The sequence below is a fragment of the Heloderma suspectum genome, chromosome 4 (assembly GCF_057233095.1).
Source record: "Heloderma suspectum isolate Gila_16-S chromosome 4, 16-S_ref, whole genome shotgun sequence".
Taxonomy (NCBI): domain Eukaryota; kingdom Metazoa; phylum Chordata; class Lepidosauria; order Squamata; family Helodermatidae; genus Heloderma; species Heloderma suspectum.
Window position 1 is genome coordinate 26,415,332 of NC_139461.1, and position 17,586 is coordinate 26,432,917.

At 45.2% G+C, this 17,586-nt stretch overlaps 1 protein-coding gene across 3 annotated transcripts in view; it reads right to left on the reverse strand.

Moving 5' to 3' along the window:
• DEPTOR (DEP domain containing MTOR interacting protein) overlaps positions 1-17,586 on the reverse strand; it is a 115,966-nt gene that overhangs the window by 19,443 nt on the left and 78,937 nt on the right. For 2 of the 3 annotated variants that reach the window (XM_084848881.1, XM_084848883.1), the window contains exons 7-9: positions 13,832-13,966; positions 8,889-8,959; positions 4,339-4,443 (exon numbers count right to left, since the gene is read on the reverse strand). In XM_084848881.1, coding sequence (XP_084705007.1) covers positions 4,339-4,443; positions 8,889-8,959; positions 13,832-13,966 — 311 coding nt within the window. The remainder of the gene's footprint in view (positions 1-4,338; positions 4,444-8,888; positions 8,960-13,831; positions 13,967-17,586) is intronic. The other variant, XM_084848882.1, reaches the window with a different exon arrangement.

The window sequence follows — 17,586 nt, forward strand, 5'->3', positions numbered from 1 at the left end:
AGACAGGTAAGGTGGTCTGGTACTCCCATCTCTTTAAGGATTTGCCACAGTTTGTTGTGATCCACAGTATCAAAGGCTTTAGCGTAGTCAATGAAGCAGAAATAGACGTTTTTCTGGAATTCTCTTGCTTTCTCCATGATCCAGCAAATGTTGGCGATTTGATCTCTAGTTCCTCTGCCTCTTCGAAACCCAGCTTGTACTTCCGGTAGTTCTCGGTTCACATGCTGCTGAAGCCTAGCTTGTAGGATTTTGAGCATAACCTTGCTGGCATGTGAAATGAGCGCAATTGTGCGGTAGTTTGAACACTCTTTGGCATTGGAATGTAAACTGACCTTTTCCAGTCTTGTGGCCACTGCTGAGTGTTCCAAATTTGTTGGCATATTGAGTGCAGCATTTTAACAGCAACATCTTTTAGGATTTGAAATAGCTCAGCTGGAATACTGTCATCTCCGCTAGCTTTGTTGTTAGTAACGCTTCCTAAGGCCCACTTGACTTCACTCTCTAGGATGTCTGGCTCATGTTCAGTGAGCACACTATCATGGCTATCAGGGACATTAAGATCTTTCCTGTATAGTTCTTCTGTGTATTCTTTCCACCTCTTCTTCATCTCAGCTGCTTCTGTTAGGTCCCTGCTTTCTTTGTCCTTTATCATGCCCATCTTTGCACAAAACGTTCCCTTAATATCTCCGATTTTCTTGAAAAGATCTCTAGTCTTTCCCATTCTATTGTTTTCCTCGATTTTCCTCGAAAAGCTCTTGGACATCTCCAAAAAAGAGGTCAAAAGGGCACATCAATTTGCATATGCTAATTGGTATGTATAAATGCAAATTTAGAAAGAATCACCCTAGCTCAAATAGAGATACAATATCTCTCACCTTAATGGGAAAGGCTTTGTGCCCACCTGCTCAGTCTGCTGTTCAGGTGCTAACCGCTGACAGGCAACTTCCAGGCCGCTCCTTATGGCTCTCTGTTTTAAACCAGACTTGGGCAGACAGCCCTTCAGGCAGAGGACACCTTCAAATAGAGGACTGCCCCCTGCCAGCTCTCCAAAAGAAAGGACTGTCTTCTGTAAAGTAGGACACCTGGCCATCCTACGTATTTTGTCAAACACTGGTTCTCATTTGCATATTTTGTATTATTTCAAGGAAAACAACCAAGTAATACTACCTCAATTTTAGAAAAGAGTGTTTGTTAAGAACCTGTGGCAACAGAAATGTACGAGAGGTGTCACTAGCTCAGCCTATTTGCTTTCCCCAACTAGGGGACGGCTCTGTTTCTCATTGGGTGGCTTACACAATTGTCCTATTTAGCAGCACATCGATATTAAAACAAAAGAAAACAAAACCCAGAGCAGGCGGTTTCATGGTTTTCATGCTGGAGACAGGCATCAAGCCTCATCACGTCGATTTCTGTGCAACGAGTGCATGACGTATAGAGGAAGCTGCAGGTGTTTGCTGTAATCACAGTGCTATCGCTCTGTCAATATTTACCCCACTTCAGTTTCAGTCATGGGATACAAAGCACAACCCTGTCAAGCGACTGGGGTTACAAAGGGAGGTGGCCACTTGACGCTGACCTTATTTCCAAAGAGATACTGAGGAACTGGATGGAAGATGGCCAAAGTGCCTTTCCCGACCTGCCCCTGAACTCCTTACTGCAAGAAACACTAGACAGAGCCAGCAGCAGAAGGCAAATGCCTGCTTTCTGTCTTCGTTTTATCACCCCTCTGGAAACAAAGCCCATTAGCAGCCCGCAAAAGGGACCAAACTGGAGCAAAGCAGGTGGCAGACATAGAGCTTAGTTTCTGCCTGCGATCAGTGCTGGCTTCAGGTTCTGGGGGCCCTTGGGCAAGACACCCTCCATGGGCCCCTCCCTCACTGAGTCTACTTTCTCACCACCATTGCCACCAGCTGTTCTTGCTCCTCCTCTTCATCATCATTACTACCACTTGCCCGCTTGGCAAGCAGAGAGCACCTGGTTTCCCATCAACAGCTGGTTGGCCACCACGTGAACAGAATGCCGGACTAGATGGACCCTTGGTCTGACCCAGCAGGGCTCTTCTTATGTTCATTTATGTTCTTAAGTTGGCAGGGGCATCATCTACTTGTCCTTCTCACCGCCACCACTCCCTGGGCCAGAGTGAGAGGCAGGTGAACAAGCAAATTGTAATGGTGAAGAGGAGGAGCAACTCCAGGGGGGTGTCGTCAGTTGGCCCCTGCTGGGATGTGGGCCCTCAGCAGGTGCCCCACCACGCCTACCCTTGACACTGACCCTGCCTGTGATCTCTAAGGCTCCACCTCTGCCTTCAGTGCCAAGGGTCCACCCTGAAACATATGAAATAAGAGAGGAAAGCCACCCTGAGTACATACAGAGTGCATTTCTCTCACCACTAAGCAACTATACCAAGGGTCCCCAACGTGGCGCCCATGAAGCTGTCCACTCCCTGCCCCCTTCAAAAAAATTGTTTAAAATAAGAACTTTTAAAAACATTAGGGCACCAGTTTCCTGTTCCTGCACCTGCTGCAGATCAGCTGTTGGCAGGCAGGCAAAGGAAAGAGTTGCTTTCTGGCTCTGCCCAATCTTCTGCCCACACAGACCTTTCCCATGCTCTCTCCCCACTCCCAGCCTCTAGCCTCGCTATTTCTTTCTCTACAACTCCTTTCCTCACTATTTCTCTCTCTTCCTCTTCCCTAGCCGTTTTTCCTCTCCCTTTCTAGCATCTAGCCTTGCTCTTTCTCCCTCCTCTACCCCTTTGCCTTGCTATTTCCCCCTCCCTCTCAGCCTCTAGCTTCACTATTTCTCCCCCCACCCCCTGCATCACCTCTTTAGATCACTTTTGACTAACCAGGCCCCGCACAGCAGCCATTATGTGACTAGCCACATCCTCCCTGGGAGCCATTTTGTGGTGGTGCCCACAGTAGTTTCTCAAATTCCCAAACGTGCCCATGGGTCCAAACAAATTGGGGACCCCTGACCTATAGAGCCCCCACAGACCAGAAATTAAGAGGAGGTGCTTCCAGACCTGAGCTTCACCATTATTTTTTCTAGAAATCAAGTACTGAGTGAATATCTCGCTGTTTTCCCCTTTGTGACAAAGGGTTGGTTCAGGCCTCTCTCCAGAAACCACAGAGATTGATGGCTTTTGGACATCCCTCTGGTCTTATGAAATGCAAGGCACAGTGCTGGCTTTGTAGTATGTCTCTTTTATAGCTTTATAGAACAAAAGGCCTTAAAGTGCACATGCTGAGCTGCAGGGCAAAAGTCTTGCTCTAAGAGTTTGCTCTACTTGGTGCAAAGGAGAGAAGTGTTACACATGGTGTGTGAAGGCAATGAGGATTGCAGGTTTTCTAAACAAAGACAGCATGCGGCAAACATCCACACATATGAAAGCTTCTAAGCGCACCTCAAGGCAGAGAGGAGGGGTCCGCCTTGGTGCCAAGGAATCTTCTAGAAAGCAAAATGCTGAACCTTGGCTGCTCTTCAAATTCTTGCCCTTTTCATCCTAGCCAAGTTTTCTTGGTCTCATCTCTTTGGTGGGTTGTTCCAAGGAATCCTGGCAGGCAACGTTTCTTAGAGCAGGACAGATTCTTCTTCACTACCAGCTCTTATTACTGTGCTAAGTCTGAAGAAGCCTCATTTTTATATTTCTAACAGAGATTCACATCAGAGAAGAAAGAAGCAACTTTGCGATGACCTAGGGGCAGCTTGCAGTTGTTACAAAACTGTTACACAAAAGCACTCCTGCCCAGGAAGTAGTATTCAATTTGCATATAGACAGGGCTTCTCCACACGGGGTTTTTATCCTGCGATCCAGATTGGTTACTCATGAAAGTTTGTGGGTCCTTTACATGACATTGTCAACCTCCACGGTGTCTCTCGCGCTAAATTACCTTTATCCTATTTTTTAAAAGATCGGAGATAAAGAGCTATCAAATTACAGCATGTTGAGTTTCCTCGTGAAAAGAGGAAGTCATGCAATAGAGGAGCTAGACTATATCGCCATCTAGTGGCTGTATAATGAAACATATAGAACGTGCAGACAAGGGGGGAAAGGGAAGGGCGTGTAAAGGGAACCTGTAGTGATCCTGCATTTAAAACAGAAGCAGAAAGCCCTGGTAAAGTTGCGGGATTTTAGTCTGCTGTAGAAATGTTCACAGTCACATGCGATGACACATGTGCAAGCATCATGCATGCAGTCTTCACATGGATCGCTGCCTACATGGAAGTGCTTTCTTTGCAGGAATTTTGTAACATCTGAAGTAGTCCTAAGAGTATGTCAACCCATTCCCCCCCTCCCCCGCCGCAACTGCCCTTCTTACCTACATTAATCACAATTACCTTCATTCCTGCTGCAGCTGCTGGACCACTGGGATCCACGGCTTGAACATGGCAAGGCTTGCTCCCACGAACCACGAATCCCCACCCGACAGCGTCACCTACGATCTTGAGAGGGAACGAGAAGATGCCCACAATGAATCCTTTTAACGACTCTCTTTTTGCAGTAGTTTTTTGTCAAACATAAGTGCATGTGGTGTTTATTTGGTATAAAATCCACAGTGTTACCCAATTGCCATCCAAAGATACTCAGACTGGTTGGTCAGTCAGGTGACTCTGGTACGGGCTCATCTCCATACCTAAAGTGCTTTCCGTTGTAAATATTGAGCCAGTTCTCACAACACACCAGGCTCAACGGTGTTTTTCTAACCCACAATTTTATTTATTTATTTTATTGCATTTATATCCCACCTTTTTTCCTGTTGCAAGGAACCCAAGGTGGCTTACATGATCCTCCTCCTCTCCATTTTATCCTCACAACAACCCTGTGAGGTAGGTTGGGCTGAGAGTCTGTGACTGGCTCAAAATCACCCACTGAGCTTCCATGGCTGAGTGGGGACTAGAACCCAGATTGCTGGGCTCCCAGTCCAACACTCTAGCCACTACACCACACTGGCACACAATGAGCCATGGTGTGTGCCGGGCAACATTTTGAATATGTAACCCCTGCTTGCCTATTTACCACAAAATATGCTGGGGTTGCTGTGTCGTCCAAAGCTGGCCACTGAGGGTTACTGGAGAGTTCAACAACCTTCACATAACCCTCAGTTTGTTGTAGGGTTATGTGAGGGTTGTTTAACCCTCAAATACCCCTCAGTGGCTGAGCTCTTATGACACGGCAACACCCGAGCAGGGGTTGCATATTCAAAATGGCGCCCAGGATATACACGGCTCATTGTTGGGTAAACAACCCACAATGATCCCAGTGTGTTGTATAAACCAGGTCATTATGCATTCCTCACTTTCCTGAGACGCTCCAGGGGTAGCACTACCAGGGTTTGACTTTTCTGGGGAGAAGTGATCACTGGAGATTTCAGGCATTTTTGTGATGTGGCTGGCATGCCTTGGCCCCTGACCAGTCATTCCGGCCCATTAACACTGTTTCATTTAAAACTGAGATTCATTCATTGCAATTAGCTAGCAAATTCACAAGGTGCACATGACAGAACTATCCAGGAAACTGAGCCATTAACCACAACAGCCCCCAGTTACAAAGAGGGATCGTTTGTTTTGCTTGGTCCCTGCAGAGGAAATGCAAAATAGAGCATTGGTTGATTGGCAGATATATTTTCTGCATCGATACCTGTGGCTAATTTTCATTCCTAGAAGTGGTGCAAAGATATAGTTTATTCCCAGGACAAATCTCTCCTCAGAGAGGAGAAGGGTCAATTTAAAGCACTACTGCCTGGGGTGGAGAGAATCAAGCTCTGCAGTGGATTTGCCATTTCCAGGAACAATAACTCTGTTTGATACTTTTCTTGACTGCAGCACAGCAGCTGTCATATATGAGAGAGAAAGGAGGAGCAACACTCAGGCTGTGTGCACAAGATAGTTCTGAAGAAACTTGCAAGACGGTATAACAGAACCATTGTTATTTGGGCAACAGGAGATAACTCTTTCTGGCCTACTGTACTCTCAGGTCCTGTGTGGATGCAGGAAGAGGGTACAAAAATACCTTCCTGCCGCTTCCTGGGATGAAAGCGCAAGGCATGCAGCATTTTACTTTCCATGTGGGTGCCCTTCCCCACCCTCTGAGCCTATCAGAGGGCAAGTCAACAATGTCATAAATATAGTTACACCTTACAGTGAGAAGCTCCAAGGCAGTGCCACTTAACTGACTTTCCTTTGGATGGGAGAGCACTGGAGACTAATGGCATCTTTGTAACATTTGCTTTATTTACAAACATGCAGATGGCATAGGTGGAAGCAAACAAGAATTCTTTCAAGGTAGAAAATTTCTTGGACAGCAATGGGGAAGTCCTGTGAATGAACCAACTAGGTAGAAACTCCCACCAATCTCTGTCTTCTAAACTGCCATCAACTTGATTCTGCTTCCCCTTTGCCTCAACCCTGCAGATGAATCATAGAATCATAGAATAGTAGAGTTGGAAGGGACCTACAAGACCGTTGAGTCCAACCCCCTGCTCAATGTAGGAATCCAAGTCAGAGTATCCGTGACAGATGGCTGTCCAGCCTCGTCTTGAATGCCTCCAGTGTGGGAGAGCCCACCACCACCCTAGGTAATTGGTTCCATTGCCGTATTGCTCTAACAGTCAGGAAGTTTTTCCTGATGTTCAGCCGGAATCTGGCTTCCTGTAACTTGAGCCCATTATTCCGTGTCCTGCACTCTGGGATGATCAAGAAGAGATCCTGGCCTTCCTCTCTGTGACAACCTTTCAAGTACTTGAAGAGCGCTATCCTATCTCCCCTCAGTCTTCTCTTCTCAAGGCTAAACATGCCCAGTTCTTTCAGTCTCTCTTCATAAGGCTTTGTTTCCAGTCCCCCGATAATCTTTGTTGCCCTCCTCTGAACCCTCTCCAGTTTGTCTGCATCCTTCTTAAAATGTGGCGCCCAGAACTGGACACAGTACTCCAGATGAGGCCTAACCAGTGCTGAGTAGAGGGGAACTAGTACTTCCCGGGATTTGGAAGCTATGCTTCTATTAATGCAGCCCAAAATGCAGCACTCTTTGAGTCCGATTCTGTAGCCAACTGTGGATCCACTGGATCGTTGTTTCATCTAGCCCACTTTGAGCTAGTTTGCTTATCATGATATCATGGGGCACTTTGTCAAAACCTTTGCTGAAGTCGAGGTATATGATGTCTACAGCATTCCGACAGTCCACAAGGGAGGTTACTTGATCAAAAAATGAGATCAGATTCGTCTGGCAGGATTTGTTCTTGACAAATCCATGTTGGCTTCGAGTAATCACGGCATTGTTGTCAAGGTGCTTCCAGATGGATTGCTTTATGATCTGCTCCAGAATTTTCCCAGGGATTGATGTCAGACTGACTGGTCTGTAGTTCCCAGGAGGAGTAAAAATCCTCCTTTTTACCCTTTTTGAAGATAGGGACAACATTAGCCCTCCTCCAGTCATCTGGCACTTCACCCATCCTCCATGATTTCTGAAAGAGAATAGACAGTGGTTCTGAGAGTTCTTCTGCCAGTTCCTTTATTACTCTCGGATGCAGTTCATCTGGCCCTGGAGATTTGAACTCATTCAAAGTAATGAGGTGTTCCTTGACCATATGCCTGTCGATCTCAAGCTGCAATCCTGCCCCTTCAGCCTGTACTTCGCCTTTGCCAGGGGGGCATAGACCCTCTTTTGGGAGAAGACTGAGCCAAAGTAGGAATTGAGCACCTCTACCTTTTCTTTGTCATCTGTTATCATTTTGCCATCCTTATTTAATAGCTGAACCACCATTTCTTTCCATTGTCTTTTACTATGCACGTAGCTAAAGAAAGCCTTTTTGTTGCTTTTAGCATCCCTCGCTAACCTCAGCTCGTTCTCAGCTTTAGCCTTCCTGATGCCATCCCTGCAATTCTGTGCTACCTGCCTGTACTCTTCCTTTGTTGCTTGGCCTTCTCTCCACTTCCTATATGTCCTTTTTTGTTTTCAGGTCATCTCTAAGCTTTTTGTGAAGCCACATGGGGTTTTTCTGTTGTCTTCCACCTTTTCTTCTTGTTGGAATTGTTTGTAATTGTGCCTTGAGAATTTCCTTTTTTAAAAGTTCCCACCCATCTTGGACTCCTTTTCTCATTAGCGTCACTTGCCATGGGACCTTACTGATCATTGTTCCGAGTTTATTAAAATCAGCTTTCCTAAAATCCAGGGTACGCATTTGACTACACTAGGCTTTTGCTTCCCTTAGAACCAAGAACTCAAGTACAACATGGTCGCTTTCCCACAGAGTTCCTGTAACTGCTACTTTATCCACCAGGTCATCTCTGTTGGTTAGGATCAAGTCAAGGATAGCCGATCCTCTAGTTCCTTTCCCTACTTTCTGTAGGAGGAAGTTATCTGCCACACAAGTCAGGAATTATCTGGAGGGGCCATGTTTTGCAGAATTTGTCTCCCAACAAATATCGGGGAAATGGAAGTCCCCCATTACTACTACAATGCAGGGCAGTCGTGTTTTTCAGCTCTTTTGGCTACCTCCTTCAAGGTTTCTCTTGAGATCCCCAGGACACCACCTCCCGTCATTAGCTCCCACTGATGAAATATCAACTGATCATTCAAGCTTAATAAAAGAATAGTCAACCAGCAGCCATAACAGTATACATAAATATAGATCTAGTCAGATTGATAGGCTAGGGCCACTGACTCTTATAGAACCATATTATTGCTGTGCCATTTCACTCTAAGCCCTAACATTATACCACTGTCATGTCCCTAAAATTACGCCACTGATATGTCCTCTGACTGAAGTGTTAACACACACACGTCAAGAAATGTAATTAGGAGAGATTACACCACTTCAAAAATGTTTACATGAAAATATGGTCAAAATGTCATGAATAACAGCAAATAAATGTGTGAAATGGAGACATACTGTGAAGGTTTTCCTGGCATAGGGAGCCCCAGGCATCAGAAGTTCATCAGGAGTCACTGGTCTCTTTAACACTGTAACGATATAGGGAGGATGTTCAATGAAAGCTTTTCCTGGAAGCTGGGTTTGCTTCCACACTAGGTGTTTAGTGTGGAATCACCAGGTTCAACACATTTTATGGGGTGTCATCAATTTATAATTCTGTGTTTTCCTAGTGCTTCTTCCATCTTTGTCTTACTGCAGAAAGGCCAGCTTTATTGAGAAGGACAGAAGAACAGCAGAATTTCCACAGGTGTAAATTCCCTCAGCGCTACTCTTCCATCTTTTTTTTTTTTTTAAGCGGTATGATTTTTATATGGGTAGTAATATATCGGGCAGGTGAACCTATCACAGCCCAACAGGCATTCCGCATCCTTTGCGGTGGACACCATTTCATAACCATGTTAATTATTTAAAAAGGGATCTTTCAATCGCTGCTAAAATGCTTTCACAACTATAATGTTTTAAAGAAATATTGGCAAAATCCTGCTTAGATGAAAGAGTGTCACAGCGCTATAGCACTGTACCATGGTGGGGGTTTTTTTAAAGGAAAAACCACGTCCTAGTCACATCATTTTAAACCCTTCCAATCTACCAAAATAAATGTAAAACACTTGTCGGGCACATGAACTTGCTGGCACTTTGATGTTAATGCTGCTGCCCCTGCCCCTGACACACATATGTGAGGGGCTGGGCGAGTGCTGTTAATATGGCTGAGCTAGACTGTGCATGCATGTGAGCTGGCAGCTCCACCTGGCTCTACGTCCAGGCTGTCCCCTAGTCCCTATTGCTGGGACCCGAGTGGCGCTCCCAGCCCCTGTACATGTACTGGCTGGCCAGTATACATGTGCTGTGCTGGCCTGGAGACTTGTCCAGTGCTGCCACCACCCAGCTGGGCTGCATCAGCTGTGGAGGCCGTGCTCATAGCAATGGGCCTGCCAGTGTCCTAGCATTTCCCCAACCATGGTGGATGCTAGCCCCGTGTCATCTAAGATGGGTAGAGAGCATTCAAAGGGTTATTAAGAGAAGGGGAGAGCAAACTGCATAGAGAGCATTCAAAGGGTTATTAAGAGAAGGGGAGAGCAAACTGCAAAGAGAGCATTCAAAGGGTTATTAAGAGAAGGGGAGAGCAAACTGCAAAGAGAGCATTCAAAGGGTTATTAAGAGAAGGGGAGAGCAAACTGCAAAGAGCGCATTCAAAGGGTTATTAAGAGAAGGGGAGAGCAAACTGCAAAGAGAGCATTCAAAGGGTCATTAAGAGAAGGGGAGAGCAAACTGCAAATCCCATTTGAGAACTGTACCATGAAAATCTAAAAGAGAGCCAGTGTGGCGTAGTGGTGAGAGTGTTGGACTGGGAGTTGGGAGAGCCGGGTTCTAGTTCCCACTCGGCCATGGAAGCTCACTGGGTGACTTTGGGCCAGTCGCAGACTCTCAGCCCAACCCACCTCACAGGGTTGTTGTTGTGAGGATAAAATGGAGGAGAAGGAGGATTATGTACGCTGCCTTGGGTTCCTTAAGGGGGGGGGGGAAGGCAGGATATAAATGTAAGAAGTAAATAATAAATAAATAATTATTTATTTATTTTCTAACTATTTTCTAATTATTTTCTAACTGAATAGAAATTTCACTGGAAATAGCCATTTCAGTTGTCATGTTTATAAAAAGGACTAGCCCATTCTCCATGGTTTAAGCTCTAACATGGTCTTAAATGTGAGGATCAGGGAGGCTTGTGCGAATCTGGTTTTATTTCCAGCTGGACACCAAGACTGGAAAGAAGCTCAGATGGAGGGAAAACCGTGGGCAAGGGGCTGCAGAAGAAAAGTAGCTGGCCAAGGACACGTTACATACCACCCACCCTTTTAAATGTCTTTTTCACTCTCGCATTTATGGCATTTGGCAATCACGAAGATGGAAACCTGTGTTCATAGGCATAATATATCGTTCCAGCCTTAGTTCAAAGGAGCTTACACCGAAGTAAATGTGCAAAAGATTGCAGTCATTGTGTGTGTGTGTTTTTAAAAAAGCATAATTGTACTGCCTTGTGGAATGTAGCCACTTTGAGTACAATTTTTCTTGGTAGAAAGGTGGGGTACAAATCAAATCAAATCAATCAATCAATACTGTTTTGTTTTGTTTTGTTTTAACCATTTATAGATTGATTTTCAGGTATATGAGCTCCCAAAGCATTTTACAAAGTGTTGAAAGACTATACAGTAGAGTAGTGTCACTGCCATTGCCAGATCACGTGCGTGTGGTGGGGTGGGGGTGGCAGATGGTAGTGCACTCTCTCCCCACAAGAAACAAATAAATAAAATGTCAGGGCACTGCTACTGCAGGAGGGGGTAGTGTTGCTGATTTTTGCTGCTCCTTTTTTAAAGGGCTACATGTGTACTCCCACATTTAAGTGTACAGCTTCTAAGGAATTAAAATAATTAAATAAATAACAAAGAGGTAATTGTGCTATTCACCATGAGTGACATCACAGGAACTATCCAATAGATACCCATGCCATGTTGTACACAGCATTAAAGCTTCAGCCCTATACACACCTACTTCAGAGTGAGTCCCATGGAAATCTCTGGGATTTAGCTTAGAGATGCATAGGAGTATCCTCACATATATTTCACCTGGTGTACAAGCTGGGTAGATGTGGAAGGAAGGAATCATTGGAACTTCCCAGTGACAACATATCACGCTTTGATTGCTGGGAAAGTGCAATGTATCCACAATGCAAGAGCAACCATAAGGAAAGATCAATGAATGAGTAGCCATTATGGAATCATTGCACCATGAAAGCACTATCTATCAAAGAGCCGAAGAGGCCTTTGGGGTGCCCTCGTGTCCAAAGGTTAATGCTTTTGTAGGGGGTACTGAAGACATCTTCACAACACACTGAGTATGTTATCGCTTAACCAAAGATTGATGTGAGAAAGGAGAGCACCACCTTACTCTTTGATATTCAAATCTTCCTTTGAAGCATTTTTTTTAAATTTCAGGAAGAACAGCACAAATGGGTGATCTTTTATCTTTCTGGAGACAGGAAATCACTTTGAGAGAAAACAAGCTTGAATATGACAGCTTTTGTCTTGTTAAAGAGGGGTTTGTCAACTATGAGCTGATGTGATGGCTGAAAATATTTCATAATTCCTCCAACTCACAGTGTTATCGCTTTGTTGCTTTCCTCTTTCATGTGCCGCCCTGTTTCATTAACAGCTCAAATAAATCACATGTCTTCACCTTTGTGCCACTGCTGTTTCATCTGAGTAATGGAGAAGAATTACAGACTGATCTACAACCTTAAGCTGGGCAGAAAAGTTGGGTTTTTAAAAGCTGATTCAAGTTTGATTCTCACAACCAGTGACAGTGCCTGCTCAAGCTGACATCAATCGGCATGTGACACATAGAGTCATAGAGTTGGAAGGGGCCATTTAGCCACCATGCTGCTGCGTAAGTATTTGTTCACAGGCTGCTAGTGTGCATAACTCTGCACGCATTTACTTTTAGCAGACAGCCATATTCTAGCCATGCTGGCTCAGTGTTCAGAGAGGCATGCTCAAAGTCAACATACGCTGAATTCTATGTGCCGGTGGCCTCCACATGACTGCCTCTTCGCATGCCACTAGTGTGCTGAAGTCAGTGCAAAGAGCAGCTGCGATGCTGCTGCCAGTTGGGCGAATCAGCCCACGAAAGGAATGGAGGCATGCCTACATCTTGGTGGGTTGGTTGCAAGCAGGCTGAATTTGAGCAGGTGATGAAGCACTTGCACATTCATTCTAATCACACCCACCCCCTGCTTTTTTAAGTGTTCATTTCACCGTATTACTGCAAAGGCTTCAAGTGTCGAACATATTCAGAAGAGCGGTTGCCATGCCCTGCTTCATGCTACATCATCAGCCTAATGTGATGTATCCGTTGGTGGACTAGACCCCTTTCAATTACAGGCGGAGGAATAAAATATTTGAAGGCCCCCTCATTTAAATACCCCAGCACTTTCCAACCTAGCTTGTCAGGGCTCTAGCCTAGCTTTTGCCCTGACATGCTGCTTTTGAGAAGGATTTATTAACATGCAAACATGCAGTACCCCACCCTCAGCCCCAAATTGGTACAGGCCTGCAAGAGACACATCACATGGGGCTGCTGTTCATAGAGCTCAACTCTGAATCAGCCATACAGCTGATCCCAGTTGCCACCAGCTTTGTCTAAAGTTCTCTAGACACAGCATTTAAACCTGGTGATTTGTTTTCACTGTTTGTTCCATAAAGTGGAGTGGAGTGGGGTGGGGTGGGTGTCATACACACACTATATTTTATTTTGTTCACATTTTCCATTTTTCAATATAAACATATAAAAGGAAAAAGAAATGGAACGTACATTGCATAAACCAGTGCAAAGACCAAACAAATAACTGGTCTTTGTAAAAGCACATTCCTTCACGTAACAACGAAGGCACCACTGCTCTCTTAAGGCTAGTCTCAAGGCTAAATTGGCTACATATCTTCCAAGGTTTAAACTAGACGCGACATTAAATGCATCCCTGCATTTAGTATGCGCAATTTTAAAATTACAAGCTGCAGTCACCCAGAGAATTCTTGGGAAAGCGGCAGACTGTAGTGACACTTTCCTCCCCTGCTGTAGTCCTGACAAAAATTGTTCCTCCGAAGCTGGTTATTAGCTTGCCTCTCAATGCAAGCAGCAACTTCAGAGGAGCGATGTTCATTAGGACTGCAGCAGGAGAGAAAACGATTAAACTCCCTGTCTCCACCTGTGGCAATCTCAACAATGATCAGCCTCCCCACAGAAGATGCTATTTGTATTTTTTTTTTTAATAGGCATGAATTAAATGCAAAGGTGCATTTAACATCACGTCTAAGTTTGGCCCTAGCATGAATATGCCTTAGCAGCCTTACCAGATTTGGGGTTGCACAGTACCGGAGGGCTGCCGCTGATTGTTGGGCTACTGCTGAAGTACCCGCTGCTGCCACAGCTGCTCATGCTACTCCGTCTCACTGCCGAGACAATCTTTATCTCCTTGGTAGGGCTCACTGTCCAAAGCAAACCAGAGAGAATTATGCGGAAAGAGGAAAACTTTTCTGGACTCTCTTACAATTTTCCTTACACTCATTCATAGTTTTGGAACCAGACTATCACCTTCCCCTTTGTTTGGTATGCTTTCTACTGCATCACAAGAGTTGTAGAGAGATTCCAATGCATCTCACCCTTCAATGACCAAATGTATGATGCTTTCTTTTTGCCTTTTTTTTTTTAAATAAGCAAAGCATTTTCTTCTCTAAAATTCCTTCCATTGAGCCTTCTGATGCCATTCTAGTTCCTTTCCAACTCTGTGTTTTTATATTACCAGAATTACCACTGTTTTGATTTTATATCTGGGGTCAGCCTTCTGAATTTCTAAAAATGCAGCTGTACAATCATGAACAGCTACATACTATAGAAAGACTTAGGACCCTTTCACACCAGAGTTTTTGCTTTGTTTTTGCTTATACCAGCTTGCACAATGTAAGCGTAAAACTTGCATTGGCCAGAATGCTCATTCCCATCATAAATGCTTCTGTTCCACTTTCTCTTTTACATTAAGAATAAATTTAAGCTCACATAAATAGCACAAAAGATTATCAAAGTCATAGGAACACAGGAAGCTGCCTCATACCAGGTCAGGCTATTTGTCCACCAAGCCCGGAATCATCAACTCTGACTGGCAGTGGCTCCCTGGGGGCTCAGGTAGAGGTCTGTCACATCACTTGCCAGGGACTGGAACTTCTACATGCAAAGCATGTGCTCTACTACTGAGCAATGCCTCTTCCTTTAGTCAGGCACTAAAAGGGCAACACCCTGGCATAATTAGTAGCAACAAAGTACAGGAATTTATTGAAACCGCTCCAGTTCCCAAGGTGTTGTGAGTAAAATGCTCTCCTTCAGGGGAAATAGCACATAAAACACAAATTCCAGAGAAAAAAACTTGCTTAACGTGTTAGTTTCTTCTTTACCAAGAGTGGATTTAAGACTCATATGCTGCAGTATGGGGGTGGGGAACTTTTTTTCTGTCAAGGGCCACGTTCCCAAAGGTAGCAGTAGGCAGAGGCAGAGCCAAAAGTGGACAGAGGTACTCTCTTCTCTCTTCCTCTCTCTGACACCTCCTTGTCCTTCTATCACCCGCTCTCTCTCTCCCTTTCTGTTACCCCTTCTCCTTCTCTCAACCCCTCTCTTCTCCTTTTCTCACCTTCTCTCTCTCTTTGACACCCCTTTCTCCCTCTCTCACCCTACCTCTCTCTCTCTTTCTGACACCCCCTTCTCCTTCTTTTATCCCATCCCCTCACTTTCTGACACCCCTTTCTCCTTCTCTCACCCACCTCTCTCTTTCTGACACCCCTTCCCCCACCCTACCCCTCTCTCTTTCTGTCACCCCTTCTCCTTCTCTCAACCCCTCTCTTCTCCTTTTCTCACCTTCTCTCTCTCTTTGACACCCCTTTCTCCCTCTCTCACCCTACCTCTCTCTCTCTTTCTGACACCCCCTTCTCCTTCTTTTATCCCATCCCCTCACTTTCTGACACCCCTTTCTCCTTCTCTCACCCCACCTCTCTCTTTCTGACACCCCTTCCCCCACCCTACCCCTCTCTCTTTCTGTCACCCCTTCTCCTTCTCTCACTGCCCCTCTCTTTCCTGCCCTGCCTAGGAGGCTGCCAGGGGCAGGACAGATCACAAAAGTATGCTTGCAGAGGGCTTTTGAAATTAGCCCAAGGGCAACAGGTTGCTCAGCCCCTCAGGAATGGGCTGCTGATTCTACTGACTACATTTCTCAGCAGGCCCTGCACCTCTTGACTTTGACCTGGGAAAAAACAGGAAGCCTGATCGCAGTGGAGAATGAGAGGTTGCTTCTAAGCCCTCATGAGTTTGTATTCTGCATTAAAGAAAACCAAAAACCAAAATTCTGCATTAGAGTAACCCCAATTCTTTCCCATGAAAAACCAGTTTTGTAGCCATGTGTCCTACTTTGCAGAGGGCAGTCCTCTATTTGAAGGGCTACCAGAGGACAGTCCTCTTTTTGAAAGCATCCTCTATTTGAAGAACTGTTTGGTTCAAGTCTGGTATAAAGATAAAGAATCATAAGAAGCCAGGAGAGGAGGGGCCTGGGAATAGGCCATCCTCAGTTAGCAACTGAACAGCAGACTGAGCGAGCAAGTCACCTGGTCAGTGGTCACAGCCTTTCCTATTATGGTGACATATACTGCACTTCTATTTAAGTTATAATAATTCTTACTAAATTTGCACCTATACATATCAATTAGCGTATGAAAATTTTAGGCAAACTGACACCTTCTTTTGCCCTCCGTTTAGGTGACATGTACGTGGCCACCTTAGATACAGGACCCTTCGCTTCTGGTTACTCAGTAGTAAAGGCTGTCTGAAAGTGCTCAGAGTTTTTCAGTTGTACTTCACATATTCCTGGAGTGAGCCTTAACAGGTTCTGGGACTGAGCCACTGCAGATGAGTCTGAATTTGATTTGATCTAATTTATATACTGATATCCTGCTCTTCAGGTGCAAATGCACCGCTGAGGGAAGCTTAAAACAATAAAAATCACAACCTTGAAAAAATGACAGAACAGTCAATAAAGGAGACAGGATCTGCAGTTAAAATCAAATTAGATGCAGTCAGGGCCAGAAATATTGGAACAAGGATAGGTGTTTTGGCAGTTGGCCAAAACCCCTTGAATTACAGCGGAAAGTCCTGACTTCGCTCCCATCTGGGTGTGTTTCCTTTCAACTTCAATGTGGTGGTGTACAGAGGCCAACTGCCAAAACAGTTATCCTTGTTCCAATATTTCTGGCCCTGACTGTAGATAATAATGCCTCACAAAAGAAAAGCCTGCAGGAACAATGACGACAAAAATCTTTAACAACTGGCAGAGAACAGTTCCCAGGGCACGCTGATACCTCTGTCTTGTTTCTCAGTGGCCCTGTTTTACCTAGAGTCCAGTCAGCACTCAACAGCTGAGTTTGCTATTAGAGCAGGAATTGGGAACCTGTTCTGTTTCCCGCCTCCCAGCTGAGCAGAGCAGGGCAGAGCGAGCTGCTCCAGCTGGTCCAGGGACTACAGAAGCAAGCAAACGACCAGAGCGAGCAAACAGGGGGAGCAAACAGGAGTTGGCCAGGGAAGTTGCAGTGGTAGAAGAGACAAAGGAGACAGAGGCTAAGAGCGGGACTCTGCTTTTAACCTCTACTGAGTAGAGGAGCAGGCACAGGCTAGTCTAGAACAATCACAAAGCTAGACACAAAAAGGGAAAAGAGGCTATGGAAGGACAGGACTCTCCAGTGGTGGTGACCTGTAAGGTGTGTGCAATGTTTGTTTTCTTGCCTGAGAACAACATGGCCTACACCTGCAACAAGTGCAAGTTGATCACGCTGCTGGAAGAAAAAGTAAGTGGACTGGAGCGGTGACTGTTGACCCCCTGGGGAATAAGAGAATACGAAGAGTTCTTGGACAGAATGGGGGAACTACAGCAGCAAAGGGAAGACCAGAAGCTTGAAGAGCAACAGCAAGCTGAGGCAGTGGGAAATGCTGAGGTGAAGAAAAATGGAGTAGAGGATACTCCTTGGAAAAGGGTGACAGGAGAAGAAGAACTAGATGCCACTCTGCACCAGTGGAA